Source organism: Sus scrofa, chromosome 11, assembly GCF_000003025.6.
Source record: "Sus scrofa isolate TJ Tabasco breed Duroc chromosome 11, Sscrofa11.1, whole genome shotgun sequence".
Lineage (NCBI taxonomy): Eukaryota > Metazoa > Chordata > Mammalia > Artiodactyla > Suidae > Sus > Sus scrofa.
The window spans coordinates 7,626,309-7,644,034 of record NC_010453.5 but is presented as its reverse complement, the minus strand read 5'-3'; the positions used below and the strand labels follow the sequence as shown (position 1 = coordinate 7,644,034).

Here is a 17,726-nt window from a genome sequence, read left to right as displayed (position 1 = left end):
TTGTCGCCATGTTGCCAGTGTAGCTTCCCTTATGCTCATCCCTGATTCCAAACTGTGAAGACTCTGAAAGCCGATGAAGGATGGTGAGGCGATGTTAGGTGAGACAGGCACAGCCAATGCTTCTGAACTTATTTCCCTCTGGAGCACAACTCATCACTTTGCTAGATGGCAACATGAACTCTTTAAGGCTACCTTCATTTTAAGTTTTTTTTCAGCCTAAATAAAATTCGATTTTTAAAATGAGCATCAGATGAAGACTCATTACTGTTTGAAAATGTTGACTTTTGAACATTCAAATATAGCTCCATAAAGAGCCACCCACGATTGACATTTTATCTCATTAAAGTGTTGTTAATTAAGAACCACAGCCACGAGCAATGACGATTAAAGCAGCAGACCCCCAAAACTCTTCCTGAAACAAAAGGCAACTCGAATTTGCTTAGAACCTAAATCAAAGGAACACAGCCATATATGCCTGTTCACTCCAAGTCCACTAGGGGGCAGTGAATGATCAAGTTTCCACTAGGCGGCTGTAATGATGGTTGCTATATATACACCTGAAGTGTGGCAGGCCCTTTACACAAAGTGAGCAGTGCGGCAGTGATGACAGGTGTAGGGAGCAGCCAGTTACTGCTACCAGCAGTCTGTCAGAGGGATGAAGTGAAATGAGTCATTTGCATTTTTACCAATGAACCTGCATTATGATGAACAGGCACTGTCACCTGGATAGGCCCTGGCTTCGCCTCCCTGACTTCTGCTGGACCGCTGCCAGTCACCAGGGCTGCAGCACGGTGGGCAGAGCAAGCCCAGGAGCCCGATATAACAGTCCCCTGGTGCTGATGACCACAAGGGCACGATGACCGTGGCGAGGGTGGGGGTGGGGTTTCCTCGCCTGTCCCATCCCTGTGCCAGCGTCCACTTGGGGAATTCCAGGTCTGGATGCTGAAACGCACAAATCCAGAGACACCATTCATGTCACAGTCTGTGTGAATGGCGCCCCCTGGAGTTGGGCAGTGAATGCAGAGTCCCTGCCCCCACCCTGCAGGGCCCTGGACTGTAAGGTCCCTGTGGAAGCATCCACATGCCCCCTCTTGGCTCCTCAGTTTCAAAAATTTGCCTTCAAACACCCTAGGGAAAATAGAAAGGTGACAACGAGCTAAATTAGAAATTGGGACCAGCTGGAGGTCAGTGTCTGCCACGGTCCCTCTTCTTTCCTCTTCTGACCCACCCCCTGACCCAAGAATGTGGTGCCCTTTGACACTGTCTTGGTCCTCTTCCAAAGTGCCCTTCAAAAGATTCTAGGACATCACACCATCAGCTTCGGTTGTGTTTACATCACTCTATCGCCTCTCCCACGGGAATCTGCATTTAAACCGTATTTCTAATTGTGAAACAAAATCCAGGGAAAGGATCCCTCCATCCTGCCCCCTCCCTGCTGCCCCCTCCCTCTTGGCCGGATTAACTGGAGCCTCCTTGCCTAATGGGAGGCGAACCAGATGTGTGCTGCCCCCCCTGCTCTGACTTGAAAGCTCTCTGAGTGATTCCTTCCTTCCCAGCCCCTGGAACACCCCTTTCATTTTACTTGAAAGCCGGTAAAGCAGTGGTTAAGTGCAGGCTAAGATCAGACTGCTTGGGTTCAAATCCCAACTCTGACACCTCCCAGCAGACTGTAACCTGGGAAATTGGGTAACTGCTCTGTGCCTCAGTGTCCCCGTTCTCACAAAAGGCACTAAGAACATTGCTTGGTGGCAGTGATGTGAGGATTGAAGACACTGAGCACAGCGCCAGGCGGGGGCGGGCGTCCTTGCGTCTTATTTCTTAGTGTTTCATGTATTTGCCATAATGCCGGATTTCCTCCTCTCTCTCCTCTTCTGGCTCCTCGGCTTCAAGATACAGATGCTCCCACACGCTTCCCTCCCTGTTGCTTCCCCCCGAAAGGATGGCAGATGGTTTCCTGGCCCCTGAGCCGGTGCCGACTGCCTCCTCCTGCCCTCCACACCTACCTGGTCATCACCATAGAGAATCAGGCACTTGTCAGGATCCTCGTACCTACAGCAAAGAACATACAAAGAAAACATCCTGAGACACGGAGAACAGAAACAGCTGGGGGAGGGGGACTCGGATGGACGTCCCTTATGTCAGGCCAGTGTTCTATTTGTAGCAGTCTTGGAAACAGGCACTTGTTTACTTTGCCCAGATCAGAAGTGATTTCAGATTTCTCTTCGTTAATCATCTCCTTCCACTATGCAGGCTCATCATTAAAATAAGGAACTTATTTATAGAGCCAGCACTGGAGCTGAGGGCTAACTGTAAGGAGATGCTTCGGCTGATGAACCCTCTGTGAGGTAGGGCCTGCAAGGAGACACAGCCAGTCCTCCCCCATGACATGGGAGTTGGAGGGAGCGGGCAAGGGTCAACTGGCTCCCTGGTCCTAGTGAACGAGATGGACAGTGAGGACATTCCTCTACCAGAGAGGCCAGATTTTGAGGGGGAAATGCTACACTGCCCTGCTTTGGGTCAATGGCTGGCTCCAAGGGTAGGGCACCCACTGCTGGTGCCAGGGCCAGAGGGAGAGAAACAGCTGGCACTGGAGGAAGATGAGGCTTGGGTGGACGTGGCTGGGAGACAGGTGAAGGGGTGGAGGCAAAGTAGGAGGGGGGGATGGGGAGAGTGGGCAATGAAGTGGCAAGACTCTGTGTGTGTGACCTTTCCCAGTGACCCCTCAAATGCCAGAAATATCTACAAAAATCACTGAAGGCTTGGTGTCACTGGATGTCTTGTCAAGGTCAGGAAAGGATGCATGAGGTGGAGGCTCTGCCAGTTTCTGGGGAATACCAACAGTGTGACTACAAGGCTTGATTGACATTCTGTGGTGACATTACGTTTGGGGGAACATGGTGGATGTATGCATGTTAGTTTCAGGTACACTATAATGACCTGAGACCTGCATACAGTGTGAAATGATCACTGTAAGTCTAGTAACCGTATGCCCCCATACGTGGCCACATCAAATCTGATGAATAATTTGTCATGTTGTATTAGATTCAGTTATTGCTCATTTTTTATTTCCAAAGACCTCCTAGAGACATTTCTTGCCTGTGTAGGTATCAGATATCTATGTGTGTTCTGAACACCTCAGTTGTTACCTTATGGACGCTATGAAATGGCCAGTGGATGTTGTTTCCCTCCTTCTTTCTGGCTTCTAGGAAACTCAAAGAAAAAGATGCTATTTGTTTCTAAAAACTCTTTAGGGTATTATACAATATATTTTGTTCACTGACATTCTATGTTTTTTGCCTTCACCTTCATTCATCTTTGTTCATTCATGAGTTATTTTTTTATTTTATTCTATATTCATTGCTGTAAGTGCCCCCAAATCCTCTTTTAGATGACGTGGTTATTAACATACAAAAACACAAATAAATAATTTTTGGCCTATTCTGGAAATTCTTCCACTTTAATCTCTTACTACGCAGAATATTCCTTGGTTTTGCTGTCAAGTCTGTTTGTTAAACCTTTCTGGACTTTTGTCTTTAGAGTTCTTCTTTTACAAAAGACTTTTCTCACCCTCATTATTATTAAATATGTTCTCTTATATTTTCTTCTAGTGTCTACTTTAAAAATATTTAGATATTTACTTGGAATTTATTTTTATGTATCCTGTGATTTAAGGGCTTAATTTTTTCCCCTTAACAAATAGCCAGTAATTAATTGTTAGACTGTTCTCCCACTAATTTGAAATGCTTGTTTTATCTAATACTATCTTCCCTATACATTTAGGGCTGTCATTGATCTATATGCCTCTCCTTTGGCCAGTATCTTATCTCTTTCATTTACTGTTAACTTAGCAGCTTGCTTTGATATCCAGTAGTTCCTGTCTTTCCTAATTATTCTTTTTCAACATTTTCTTGACTATTTTCACATATTTATTCTTCCAGATGAACTTCAGAATCAACTTGTTGAGCTTCAAAACAATCTCTTAGATATTTTGATTGGAATTCCACTGAATTTGACATTTAATTTGGAGAGAGGTGACATCTTTGTAATATTAAAATTTCCCGTTCAGAAACATGGTTGCTTCCCTTTTATTTGGGCTTTCTTTCATATTTTTAGAAAAGTTGTTATCACTCTAGATATATCTCACACATTTTTTAAGTTTATTTCTGGGAATATTCAATTATCTATCCGTCAGTTTCTTGCTTAGGTAGAGAAGAAATGAGATAAGAATGAGTCAAGTTTCTCACAGCCAAGGTATTTCTGTTATGCGGACACATTCACCTGCAAAGATCTGACGTACTTTTCCTAGCAAAGATCAGTTCAGCCCATGTACAATGTAGGAAATATTAAGAACTATTGGGCAGTTGAATAATTTACAAAAAAGAATTAGAAAGTAAATCATACATGTCCCTCAAGAAGACGAAGATCAGAGGCTCTCCACTGAATTAGCAAGAAGAACTGTGTGAACCAAATTTTTTTCTCTAGATCTCACATTTTTATAGGGATTTAAATTATAGAGTTCACCTCCTGTACACAGTTATTCTTCCCAAAACTACTCTTTTTGGCTTGGGATTTAATATCAATCATAATAATCTGTCTGGTCTACTGGTTTATCATTTCTTTGACCTACCTTTTAACGGTCTTGTCTTCTACCAGTCAGTGCCACGGTTGTACCCTCGATTCTGTCATCAATAATACCCAGAATCCCTCCAGAATCTCCTTCTCAAATATTCTACCTGGTCTTTCCAGTTTATTCACACTACGTTCTAGCTCTAACTCTCGGACTTTCAATCCACTGGCCCTAACACAGTTGCACTGTCCCCGGCCCTTCCGTGCCTCATTTTCCTTCATATCTGGCTTAAATTCCAGGGTCAATTATAACTACTTCCTCCTATATACCCCCAACTCTCTCTTTCACTGTTGTTCTTCTTTGGTAGAAGTACACCCCTGATTCAAACTGACTTTCCACCCACCGCCTGCAAGCATGCACGTGAAAATGTGGCCGGAGACAAACCACACCGCTGTGCTGAGTGGTCTGACTTCACATTCATGACCACAAACCACAAGTAAGTTCTGAGTGCTTCCTGGCAGCTGCCCCTCTTCTCCCACTCTCCAAGACCATTTCCCACTTCCTCTTTCCTCCGAAAATCCCCAACACTTCTTCCCAATGCCCATTCTCAGAAGATGACCCTGCTTCCCAAGTCACCAAGAGAACAGAACCCGTCCAAAGAGAACCTCCAGCAGATCCCAGCACACATGCACACACTCTCCTGCACCCAGACCCCCTCAGGCTTCCCCCGGGCCCCATGCTCCTAGAGTCTGCCCTGCACTGTGCCCTGGATCCCATCCCCTCCTGACGACCTCAAGCTGTCATTCAGCACTTCTCCCCTTTCTCTCCTGCACCATCAATATTTTGGATCATTCCCATCAGTACGCAAACACGTTCTTACTTCGCTCGTTGGGGAAAATAATAAACACTCATCTCCACCCCCTCGCCCTTTGAGCTATCATCCCATTTCCCCCTCCCCTTTACACAACAGTTACTTGAGAGAGGAGCTGATACTGCTGCCTCCATTTCTCTCTTCCTATTCCTACTCAATAGCATTCCCATCGGGCTTGTCCACCTCGGACAAAAGTGCAATGACTTCTGACTGAAATTCTGGGTCCTCATCTTTGTAGCAGCCGCTCTTGACGCTGCTCACCCAGGTCTGAGTGTCCAGGATTCAGCCCTCACCACCTACACATGCAGCATTATCACCAGTGAGTGCATCCACCAGCCTTGTGGCTATGATGCCACCTCTTTTTGCTAATGATGCCAGCTCCTCCCAACACACGCAGGTACACCAACCACCTCACCTGGTCCTTCTGTCTAATACCCTATACCATCATGTGTTACATTGACTGTTTATTACTGGAAGCCAGGTTCCACTAGGGAAAGGGTTCTTGCTTATTTTACTCACTAAGAGAGCCCAAGTGCCCAGAGCAGTGTTGGGCCCAGAATAAGCAACAGTGACCTTTGTTGTTGATGTGTTCAGTTCACACATTCCAGGCTGGCCACACCGGACTCCACACCAGGCCCCACCGCAGCCTCGGCCAGGTCTGGACCCCCTGTGGCTCACTGTTCTCTCCCCTCCAGCCCCTCCCCTAGCGGTGCCCAGTGAGCACTGCCCTGTCCCCTCAGGCACATGCCTTCTAGCCCCTTCCGTGCTGTATTTGTTCTCCTCAGCCCTGGCGCCCCAGCACACTCCTTGCTGATCCTGCCTATGCTGTCTCTTTCCACCAGGACAGAAGTCCCCAAGGGCAGAGCTCTTCATCTGTTTCTTTCGCTGCTGTATCCACAGCATGCCAACACTGCCAGGCACATGTGTACGGAAGGGGCTTACTTAGAAAGCATCCTTGATAAAGTTCTCTGTGACCAACTCTGTGACCCTGAGTGTGGACAAGAAGACCCCAGGTCTGGCCTGGAGGCTGCACCCACATTCCTCAGGGTGGCCCTCATGCTCTCACTCACCCTTGTCTGCTTGGCCTCAGCCAATATCATGGCTTGACCTGGAGGCCCCAGGGATTCCCCCCTCAGGGCCATGCTTCCCTCCATGCTCCCTGCTGCTTGTGGCCTCCTTGATTTCTGGGCCTCAGTCACCACCCAGTCAAAGTCAGGGCGGCCTCTCACCCACTCTTGGTTCTGTCATCCAGTTGAATGTTAGTGACCAGCACACAGTGTCTGTCACAGGCTAGGCACTGACCCCCAACCATTCACTCCTTTCTTCACACAGTTACCGACTATATACCATGTCCGCAGCATGGTTCTAGGCTGAGGGCATATAATAAAGTTCTTGCCAGCATGCTGTTTATGTTCTAATGGGGAGATGGATAATAAATAACCAAATGCAAATATCATGTCAGATGAGGATAACTGCTATGGAGATAAATAAAGCACGGTGCGGGCAATAAGGAATTCTGGGTCTGGGGGTGTGGTAACGTGGAGGCACATTTTATGGTTAGAGAGGCCTTAGAGAAGTAAGTGACACTGGACTGAGTCTCGTGGATTGCAGAAAGGACACTCCTTCCTGGGGGGATGATGGTAATGCAAAGGCCCTGAGGTGCACCTGTGCTTGGGGTATTCAAAGAGTGGTAAGGAATGCAGAGGCCTGGAGCAAGGAGCAAGTCAGAAGGGCTAGTGGGAACAGAGGGGCATGCAGGAAGCAGAGGGGAGGAGGATTTCCTCCCAGAACAGAAGGAGAGCCTCCCTGGGCTGGGGAAAGAATGGAAAAAGAATCACAAGGGAGGAAGAGGAAGAGAGGGCTGAGGGTCCTAGTGGGCACTCAGCTCAGCTTTCCAGAAGAGGCTGCCTGGGGAGCAGTGGTTCCCCAGGAATGTGAAAAAAGTGGCTGCATGGCGCTCCAGGCAGATGTGCCACCTGTGTCTGCCACCAGTCCTGTGTAAAAGACAGCCACAGGGCCCTACAGGGGCTTCCTGCCAACCAGTTCCCAAACCGTGGCACCACACCATTGGGGCAGCCCTGCAGTGACTTAAGAGTGGGTGTGAGAAAGAGAACCGAACTCGAGATCTAGAAAATAAAGCACGTTCTATTTCCTGCACTTCCAAGGTTATGGACTAAGATTCACACTTGCAGCATTACTCTAAGTACATTAAAATCAGCAGCAACAAACTGTAGGGCACCACTGGCTAATCTTTCACAAATTTGTGCCCCTGGATATTGGCATATTTTTCTTACAACAAGCCTTGGAAAAACAGAAAGAGCTGCCTTCAGTGGAGATCTCTGCTGTGCTGTGGCTTACCCTGAAAGGAGGCTCTGCGCCTGCCTCTAAGCGTGAAACCACCGACTTCTCTAAGAGAAAGACTCTGGTGGTATTTCTGCCAGAAAAATCCCAGAAACATATTCATCCCGAGTATAAGAAATTATTCATATCACTCTGCAGCTCTGGCAAGGGACCAGATTCCTGGAATTTGAGGCATCTGAAACATTTCATTGCACTGCGGTAACAGCAATAGTCATGGGCGATAAAAATCTAGAAAGATGAGTTTTTCAAAGGGGTTATCTTGGATTTCTTTTTAAGAAGCAGAGAGGCCCAATTTAGGGCTGATAATTTCCTCCCTTCTTCAGAAACCCCTTCAGCTAATCTGTGGGTTTTCATCTCAATAAGAGCAACAAGACTATTGTCTCACCTAGGAGTTAGGGTGAGAGGCGTTTAACCCAACTAGCTGCAGCCCAGGGATTTGGGAGAACATTCTGTCACATCTAATAACCTGAAGCTTTCATACAGAGTTTAGGCCAGGGCTCCAGACCCAGGGCGAACTCAGCAGATGCCAATGGAAAGAAGAGGGCAGCCAGGAAACTGGAAGGACCCAGCAGTGCTTGGATTGGCTCCAGATTTCATTTCTTTGAACTTTTCTAAATTGCAAAGCATTATGATAAGTGAGTCGGTTTCTGACGAGTCTTGCTATTCTAAATCCTAATGATCCTACCATCTCCCTATTTTTTCCCTTCTGTATTAAAGTAGGATAAAGCATAGGAAAAAACCTCCTGGTTTTCCCCTTCAAAATGGGGAGGACCATTGAGCCTGGTTTTGAAAGACGATGGAGAGACTGAGGCCCAGGACAACTGTCCACAAGGGGCCAATCAGTGCCTTTTTGTTAGGTGGCAAAAAGAGAGAAAGACCAGTCCACTAAGAGATCACACTGAATGTGTCTCTGGTCACTGACGTAAGACAGTTCTTCCCTAGACATAAGCCTTCCAGGAATAAGGGAGTGGGTCATCAATGATCCCAACTGATAACTCAGCTAAGGAAAGAAGGCAGGCTGTTTTGACTCAGGGCATATGCTTGACCTGAACCAAAGTGACTGTGCTAAGGCATTAAGGGTGGCTGGGATTCTGTCGCTTATATGAGAAGACTCATCTGGGGCATCAGGGAGACTGCTATTAAGGGATGAACCATGTCTTGAGAGGGCCAACCAATGTCTTCACATAAACTTGGATGAAAGCCAGAAAACAATGGTGATGCTGATCAATTTAGGACTTCAAAGAAGCTGGGATGGAGTGCAGATCACATGAGAAGCATCAGTGTCCCAAAAGGTCTTGACCCACTAGGATAGAAGCCAAATAGTATTGAGATTTGTTCAAGATTGGAAGCAGAGTCAAATCTGCCCAGAGTCTGTGGGTCAAGTTGTCAAGAGGAGAGGCTGGAGACAGTGAGATAATCAACTAGAACATGTCAGTGACGGTGGAGACACACACTGGAGGAGTGGTTACAGAAATGAGAGGAGAGAGGGATGAGAGGCGGTCACTGACTGCAAGTAGAAGGTAAGGAAGAGAGGAAGCAACCACAGAGAACTCCGAGGTTCTCAAGGTGAATGAGGAAATGGAGGCTGTAATGAAGACAGACAACACAGGAAGCACTGCACCATTGGGGGAGGGCAGTTCTATTTTGACACTTCAGTTCTGAAAGGCCTGTAGGATATCCACCCAAAGATGAACCTACTAGAGAGCAAGGGTTAAGAGATGGATTTTTAAAAGTGCCAAAGGCATAAAAAGGAAAGATAATACAGTGGTAAAGAAGAAGGCCAAGGGTAGCACTTGAGGGGCTCTTGGTATATGAGAGGGAAGAGCAGGATGGCAGGAGGCTGGAGCACCGGAGAGGGTGCTACTGCAAGAGTCACGGAAAGAGAAATGGTATCCATTAGACTATGGTATAATGAAGACTCAACAGAGGGAAAGGATTTGTCTCTTTGGAGGTTATTATAATAGGTCCAGTGGGAAATCGTGAGTGTGCAGCCTGGCACTGATGGTGTCATGGGCACATGGCAGGGATCAGGGACAGGATGCTGTGAGTCCCTGAACATTCAGGGTGAAGGGGCTTGTCCCACTTCAGGCTTTTGTTCCTGCTGTTCCTCTGCTTGCACTACTCTCTCGCAGATATCCCCTGGCCTCCTTGGCTCACTCCTTGCTTCCTCTGGGTTTTAGTTTGAATGTCACCTTCTCACTGAAGCCTACTCTAACCACCTTACTTATTACAGCAACCAACAGCCCTCCCCTCGTTCCCACCAACACACACACACATACATCCTTGGCATTACTTTTACTTTTGCCCATAGCACTTATCACCTGCTAACATACTGTATCACCTGTATATTTACAACATTCATTATTTATTGTCGGTTCCCTCTACTCAAATGAACACTCTTGAGGGCAGAAAATCTTATTCATATTGCATGTTGAAGAAGTCCCTGTACTCACAACATCGTCTGGCCTACAGTGGTCCTTCTGTAGTATTTGTTGAGTAAACAAACATAGCTGACTGGAAAACTAGACAGAGGGTGATGATGCCTAAACCAGAGATATAAATGAAGCACGATGGAGTAGAAGGAAGAAACAGACAGCTATACGATAGTAGTAGGAAACCTCCATACCTCACTTTCGATAACGGATAAAACATCCAGACAGATGATTAATAAGGAAACATAGGACTGGAAGAACACTACAGACCAGATGGACCTAAAAGATATATCCAGAACATCTGACCCAATAGCAGCAGAATACACATTTTCTCAAGCACACATGGATCTTTCTCTGAGATAGTTCATATGTTAAGTTACAAAACAAGTCTTAACAAATTTAAGAAGACTGAAAACACACCAAGTACCTTTTCTAATGACAACGGAATGAAGTTAGAAATCAAGAGCAGAAAGAAATTTGGGAAATTCATGAATATGTGGGGGAAAAACACTTTTTTGAACAACCATTGAACCAAGAAATACAAAAGAAATTAGAAAATATCTCAAGACAAATGAAAAAAAAATACAACATATCAAAACTTATGGGCTTCAGTGAGAGCAGTACTAAAAAGAATGTTCATAGTGTCAAATGCCTACATTAAAAAGAAGAAAGATCTCAAATCAATAACTTAACTTTACACCTCAAGAAGCTAAGAGAAAGAGTTCCCGTCGTGGCTCAGCAGAAACGAATCTGACTAGTAACCATGAGGATGCAGGTTTGATCCCTAGCCTCAGTCAGTAGGTTAAGGATCTGGTGTTGCCACGAGCTGTGGTGTAGGTCAAAGACACTGCTCAGATCTGGTATTGCTGTGGTTGTGGTGTAGGCCAGTGACCATAGCTCTGATTCAACCCCTAGCCTGGGAACCTCCATGTGCTGTGGGTGTGGCCCTAAAAAGACAAAAAAAAAAAAAAAGAAGAAGCTTAAAAAAGAACAAAATAAGCCCCAAGTTGATAGAAGGAAGTCAGTAACAAAGACTAGAAAAGAAAGAAATAAAACGAAAAACTAATAAAGCTAAGAGTTGGTTTTTTGAAAAGAGCAAGAAAATTTGTAGACTTTTTGCTAGATTAAGAGCAAATGAGAGAAGACTCAAATAAATAACATTAAAAACAAAAGAAAAGACATTACAACTGAGACAACATAAGTTAAAAGGCGGAGTTCCCATTGTGTCTCAGTAGAAACAAATCTGACTAGTATCCATGAGGACACAGGTACATCGGATCCCTGGCCTCGCTCAGTGAGGCTAATGGGATGTGGATCTGGCATTGCCATGAACTGTGGCGTAGGCCAGTGGCTACAGCTCCAATTCGACCCCTAGCCTAGGAACCTCCATATGTTCCTAGGGTGCAGCCCTAAAAAGCAGGAAAAAAAAAAAGAAGTAAAAAGGAACATAAGAGACTACTATGAACAATTATATATCAGCAAACTGGATAACCTAAAAGAAATAGACAAATGCCTAGAAACAAAACCTACCAAGACTACATCATGAAGAAATAAAAAGTCTGACCAGATACAACTAGTATAGACACTGAATCAGTAATCAAAAACCTCCCACAAAGCCCAGAACTATTTGACTGCACTGGTAAATTCTATCAAAAAAAAAAATATATATATATACACACACACATACATACACATATCTTTTTGTCTTTTGTCTTTTTAGGGCCACACCTGCAGCATATGGAGGTTCCCAGGCTAGGGGTCTAATCGGAGCTGTTGCTGCTAGCCAAGCAGCGTCTGCGACCTACACCACAGCTCACGGCAATGCTGGACCCTTAACCCACTGAGTGAGGCCAGGGATCGAACCCGAAACCCCATGGTTCCTAGTCGGATTCATTTCCGCTGTGCCATGGTGGGAACTTACTATCAAATATCTTAAAAAAGAGTTAAGACCAGCCCTTCTCAAATACTTCCAAAAATTTGAAGAGGAAAGAACACTTTCAAACTCATATTATAGGGCCAGCATTACCCTGATATCACAGCCAGACCAGAGACATTACAGGAAAAGAGTACAACAGGCCTATAAAAATCCTCAACAGACACAAAAATCCTCAACAAACTACCAGTAAACCAAATCCAACAGCACAATGAAGGGAATGATGGTTCAACATACAAAAATCAATTAAAGCGACGGAGTTCCCGTCGTGGCAGAGTGGAAACGAATCCGACTAGAAACCATGAGGCTGTGGGTTCAATCCCTGGCCTCCCTCAGTGGGTTAAGGATCCAGCGTTGCCATGAGCTGTGGTGTAGGTCGCAGACACAGCTTGGATCCCGAGTTGCTGTGGCTGTGGTGTAGGCTGGCAGATACAGCTCTGATTCAACCCAGCCTGGGAACTTCCATGTGCTGCCGGCACGGCCCTAAAAAGACAAAAGAAAAAAAAAAAATCAATTAAAGTGGTACATCCTATTAACACAATGTAGGATAAAAACCTCATGCTTATCTCAATAGTGGATGCATAAGACAAAATTCAACATCCTTTCATGTTGTTGAATTCTCAACAAACTAGGAACAGAAGGAAAGTACCTCAACATAATAAAGATTTCTTCCAAGAAACCCTTTGGGGTGATGATGTCATATCCCTTAGTAAAGTTTTCCCCCCTTCTTCTGTTGTTAGATTATTTTATGTTCAAAGAGGGTAATGTCTTTCCCTAGTTTATCAGACAAACTAGCAGTAGATCAAACTGGGATAAACAAATACACATTTTGGGGTGTTCCCATTGTGGCTCAGTGGTAATGAACCTGAATAGTATCCATGAGGACTCGGGTTCAATCCTTGGCCTTGCTCAGTGGGTTAAGCCGTGAGCTGTGATGTAGGTTGCAGACGTGGCTCAGATCCCACATTGCTGTGGTTGTGGTGTAGTCAGCAGTTGTGCTGGGATTCAATCCTAGCCTGGGAACCTCCATATGCCATGGGTGCAGCCCTAAAAAGACCAAAAAAACCCCAAACAAAGTTATTTTTTATGTACTCATCTATTTAGTCAAAAAATAGGTATTGAATGTCTTCTATGATATAAGGGTTTTATTAGGCAGATACATTTATCACTCACCAAAAATATTTCTCTTGCCTTCCTGTTTTGTTTTTATAGCTAAAAATTTTCAGGCTGAGATACACCTCAGAATGTGTCTACGGTGGTGTGAAAGCAACAAAAAAGAAGTTGTATGTGAAATTGTATACTAAAGGTAATAATAGAGTGAGCTCTGTGTATAGCAATTAGTTTGCAATATGCTCCCACAAACGCACTCAGACACCATGATTAATGTTCTCTGGAGCCTTCAGTCCCTGTAACTAGTTATCATTGTTCCTACTAGAACCCTGCTCTCCCAGGATATTATGATAAATACCACGTTGGTTCTAATACTGCTCTAAGTGATTAGGTCTGGGTGTGAGAGGGGGTGGTGAAATGAAATGGAGATAAAATGTGAAGTTTATGTTCTGGTGGCTCAGCTAGAAATCGGTAAGAAACCAAGCCATCAATCCTTAAGTGAGGTTTTAGGGAGACACAGAGACATCCCACCCACCCCTCCGACACACACCCATGCCCAGTCTGTGGGGATTATAATGGGTTACAAGTGCTGTTTCAAACTGGTTTTCTTTTGGGTGTGTCTGGAATCTAAACAAGAAAGTGAATGAAAAAAAAAGAGTAAACTATTCTTCACATCAGAAGAGCAGGGCATCCTGAACCTCACCCTAGTCCAATAGAGAAGCTCTCAGAGAATGACATCATCAACAAACAGTCCCATTGGTTGATGGGATTGGTGCATGGCCAATACCACTGGCTCCGCCCCAGATGAATCCCTCAGAAAGGGAGGGGTGACTAATTAGAGTGTACACCCAAGTCAGCAAATATTCACTTCTGTGGATGATTGCTCATGTTTCTTCAAATTCATAGGTTAAAACCCTACCTCCAATATGACAGTATTTGGGGAGGTGGCCTTTGGTTGGTAATTAGGGTTAGAAGAGTTTATGAAGGTGGGCCTGTCATGATAGGATTAAGAAGAGAAACTTCAGAGCTCTCCCTCTTCTCTCTCTCCGCTACACACCAAGGAAAGGCCATGTGGGGACACAGTGACAAGGTGGCTGACTACAAGCCAAGAAGAGAGCCCTCACCAGAAAGAGAAGAGGTTGGCACCCTGAGCCTGGACTTAACAGCCTCCAGAACTGGGAGAAAATGAATTTCTGTTGTTTAAGGCATCTAGTCTGGGGTACGTCGTTGGGGAAGCCTGAGCAGACTTACACATTCACATTCACCACTCTGTCCCTGCCTTGAGGCTGGGTGTCCTGTGCATTCAACCCTTGAATGTCTAGCCCAGAGCAAAAGACTCCCCCGCTCCCAGCTCCAGGCCCCAGGAGTGGAGGGGTAGGACAAGGTCCTCCTGACAGCCTGGGACCACAGTGTCCTTGGAACCTCTATTAACTTGGGGTGCTCTCCACTCAGCCCTCTCAAGAGTTCACCTGATCACCACAATGGAAACTAGAATTTACAGAGCCCTCGCTAAGTGCCAGACAAGTACCTGCCAAGTATAATCTTATGAACTCCTCCTAACAACCCAATGAGCTGGGTACTACTACTTTTATTTACCAATTTTAGAATTCCTGGCAGGGGAACTTCCACATACTATTATGGGGGGCAGCCAAAAATACATACATACATAAATAAATAAAATAAAAATAAACTGAGATCAGAAGGAAAAGGTGGGGGTAGAGTGGGGTGAGCATGGTGTTTCAGGCAGAAGGAACAGTGAGGGCAAAGGCCTTGAAATGGGAAACTGCGAGGGCATCAAAGAATTAAACAAGGCCAGGGATGCTGGTGCTCCTGAGTAAGGCAGCAAGTGCAGTGGGAGGGGCTCTGAAAAGCTTTGAGGCCACAGTCAGGGGACAGATGGCCCATGGGCTGTCCTGCTCTGTCCATCTGCTCCCAGCATATCAGGATGGGAAGAGGAAGGGCGTAGCGTGTGCAGAGCACCTGTTCTGCTGGGCGCTGGGTGAGGGCCTAGGTCTGGGGCACTCGTTTCCTCTTCACCACAGCCCAGGAGATGAGCCTTATCACATCTGCTCTGCAGATGGACCACCTGAGACTGCGAATGAAGACAGGCCCCCAGAGATGAGTAAAGGGCTAAGATTCGAGACAACCACAAAGTGTGGCCTTCCCCAAAGTCCTCAAGCTGCCCCAGGAGGAGCCCAGCTCCCCTGGATGCTGGAGTTCGGTGTCCGGGCCTGGGGGTGGAAGAGGCAGGAGGCGAGAGGCGGGCTGAGCTGCAGTGGCTTTGCTGGGTGCCACATGAGTTCTCTCAGAGTTTTTATTTCTGTTCACATCAATGTAGCCCTACTGGAAAGCAATGGTAACACAATCTATCATTTCCAGGAAACTCCGAGATGTCTTGAGTAAAAGGAATCCAATCCCCAGAACTCAGTAATGTGCTGCCCTCACTGGGCCAGGCTGGGCACCTGGGCCCCTCAGCACAAGGCAGGGCTCCAGCGCCCACTGCCCCCACCCGCGACCCTGGGGCCCCTTCCTGTGGCATCAAGTGGGCAGCCCTTTGGGGAGAAATGGGGCCTCCAGTAGGGCAGTACATGTGCTCCAGGGATATAAGGGAAGGGCTCTGCCTGGCTTTGCTCTACAGGGACACACTTGGCTACAAGTTTGCTTTTCAATCACTTCCTTCTAAAGCCATCAAATTTTCTCTGGATTTCTTAGTATTCAAAATGATAGTAGAAGAAAACTGAATGAAAGATATATTTTACTGGGAGTTCCCGTCGTGGCGCAGTGGTTAACGAATCCGACTAGGAGCCATGAGGTTGCGGGTTCGGTCCCTGCCCTTGCTCAGTGGGTTAAGGATCCGGCGTTGCCATGAGCTGTGGTGTAAGTTGCAGACGCGGCTCGGATCCCGAGTTGCTGTGGCTCTGGCGTAGGCTGGTGGCTACAGCTCCGATTCGACCCCTAGCCTGGGAACCTCCATATGCCGTGGAAGCGGCCCAAGAAATAGCAAATAGACCAAAAAAAAAAAAAAAAAAAGATATATTTTACCGAAATTGTTGAGCAGCAAGAAAAGGGAAATAGGGAGAAGGAAAGGGAAAAATAAAATTGGGTCCTCCTTTTGCCAACTTAAATAAGAGATTTTTCATTTGCTCATTCAACAAACATTTCTTGAGAGTCTATATGTGCCAGTCGGTGTGTAGGCACCAGAGAACACAGACTGAGGTGTTGGTGCCACCCGTGGGCTACTCAGAACCTTGTACCAGTGATGCTGTAGGGCCGAGACAGCCATAGGCCCTGGAAGCTCGCAAGGGACCCTGGGCTTCTGGGTATGAAATGGAATCAGGGGACTCCAAGGAGATAACATTTGGGCTGTAAAGAATGGTAGGATTTCTGCAGGAACCACTTGCTCTGTGAGACTGTGAGACCTTTTGGGGACCATGTCTTATTCATGTGTGTCTGCATATCCAACCACGTAAGGCACATAAGGTGTTCAGCAAACGTGGTGGGAAGGATGGCTAGGGAGTGGAGCAGCATCCAGAACAACCTGGCCCACTTTGAGGGTTTCAGTTTGGTTCAGTAGGCTCTTGAAGCTCAGTGGGGAGGGAGGCTGGGATGGCAGAGGGGACCTGGATATCCTTGAAAGGTGTGGATATTATTGGAGGGGGAATCGGCAGCCATTAAAAGGCAGAGTAACGTGGTCAGAGTTGAGTCTCAGGAACATTCACCCAGCCACACTTAAAACATAAATGCATAACCTCACGACTATTTTTTGCTTTAGAGAGGCTTCCATTTCCTCCTTAGATGCAGGAAGGGCCCTGCTTTCTGGGCACTGCTGTGACATGTGGAATGGTCATCACAGGCTCCCTATCACTTACTGACTGAACACAAGTGAACACAAGGGCCCAGGAGAGAGGAGGAAAGGTTTGGTGCTCAGGTAAGAGACACCCACAGAAGGCCTGCCTGGCCCTGGAGATGCCCCTTTCTTACCAGTAGTCCAGTTTCAGAGGGACAGCTTCCAGGCCACCAATCTGACAGTAAGGCTCCAAGTTAGAGAACTCATACAGCTGGATTTCGCGGTTTCTGTTCAGAGATCAAGCACACTTGGAGTGAACTTCAAGCCTCTACTTCATTTTTTTTTTTTTTCGTCTTTTTTTTGTTGTTGTTTTTGTTGTTGTTGTTGTTGCTATTTCTTGGGCCGCTCCCGCGGCATATGGAGGTTCCCAGGCCAGGGGTCGAATCGGAGCTATAGCCACCGGCCTACGCCAGAGCCACAGCAACGCGGGATCCGAGCCGCGTCTGCAACCTACACCACAGCTCACGGCAACGCCGGATCCTTAACCCACTGAGCAAGGGCAGGGACCGAACCCGCAACCTCATGGCTCCTAGTCGGATTCGTTAACCACTGCGCCACGACGGGAACTCCTCTACTTCATTTTTGTAGAGCATTTTTTATATTGC

The 17,726-nt window shown here is 46.3% G+C and overlaps 1 protein-coding gene across 1 annotated transcript in view; it reads right to left on the bottom strand.

Moving 5' to 3' along the window:
• Window positions 1-17,726, bottom strand: part of LOC102159067 — a 124,611-nt gene that overhangs the window by 77,954 nt on the left and 28,931 nt on the right. The window contains exons 8-9 of the mRNA XM_021065551.1: window positions 17,256-17,348; window positions 2,004-2,049 (exon numbers count right to left, since the gene is read on the bottom strand). Of these exons, the coding sequence (XP_020921210.1) occupies window positions 2,004-2,049; window positions 17,256-17,348 (139 nt within the window). The remainder of the gene's footprint in view (window positions 1-2,003; window positions 2,050-17,255; window positions 17,349-17,726) is intronic.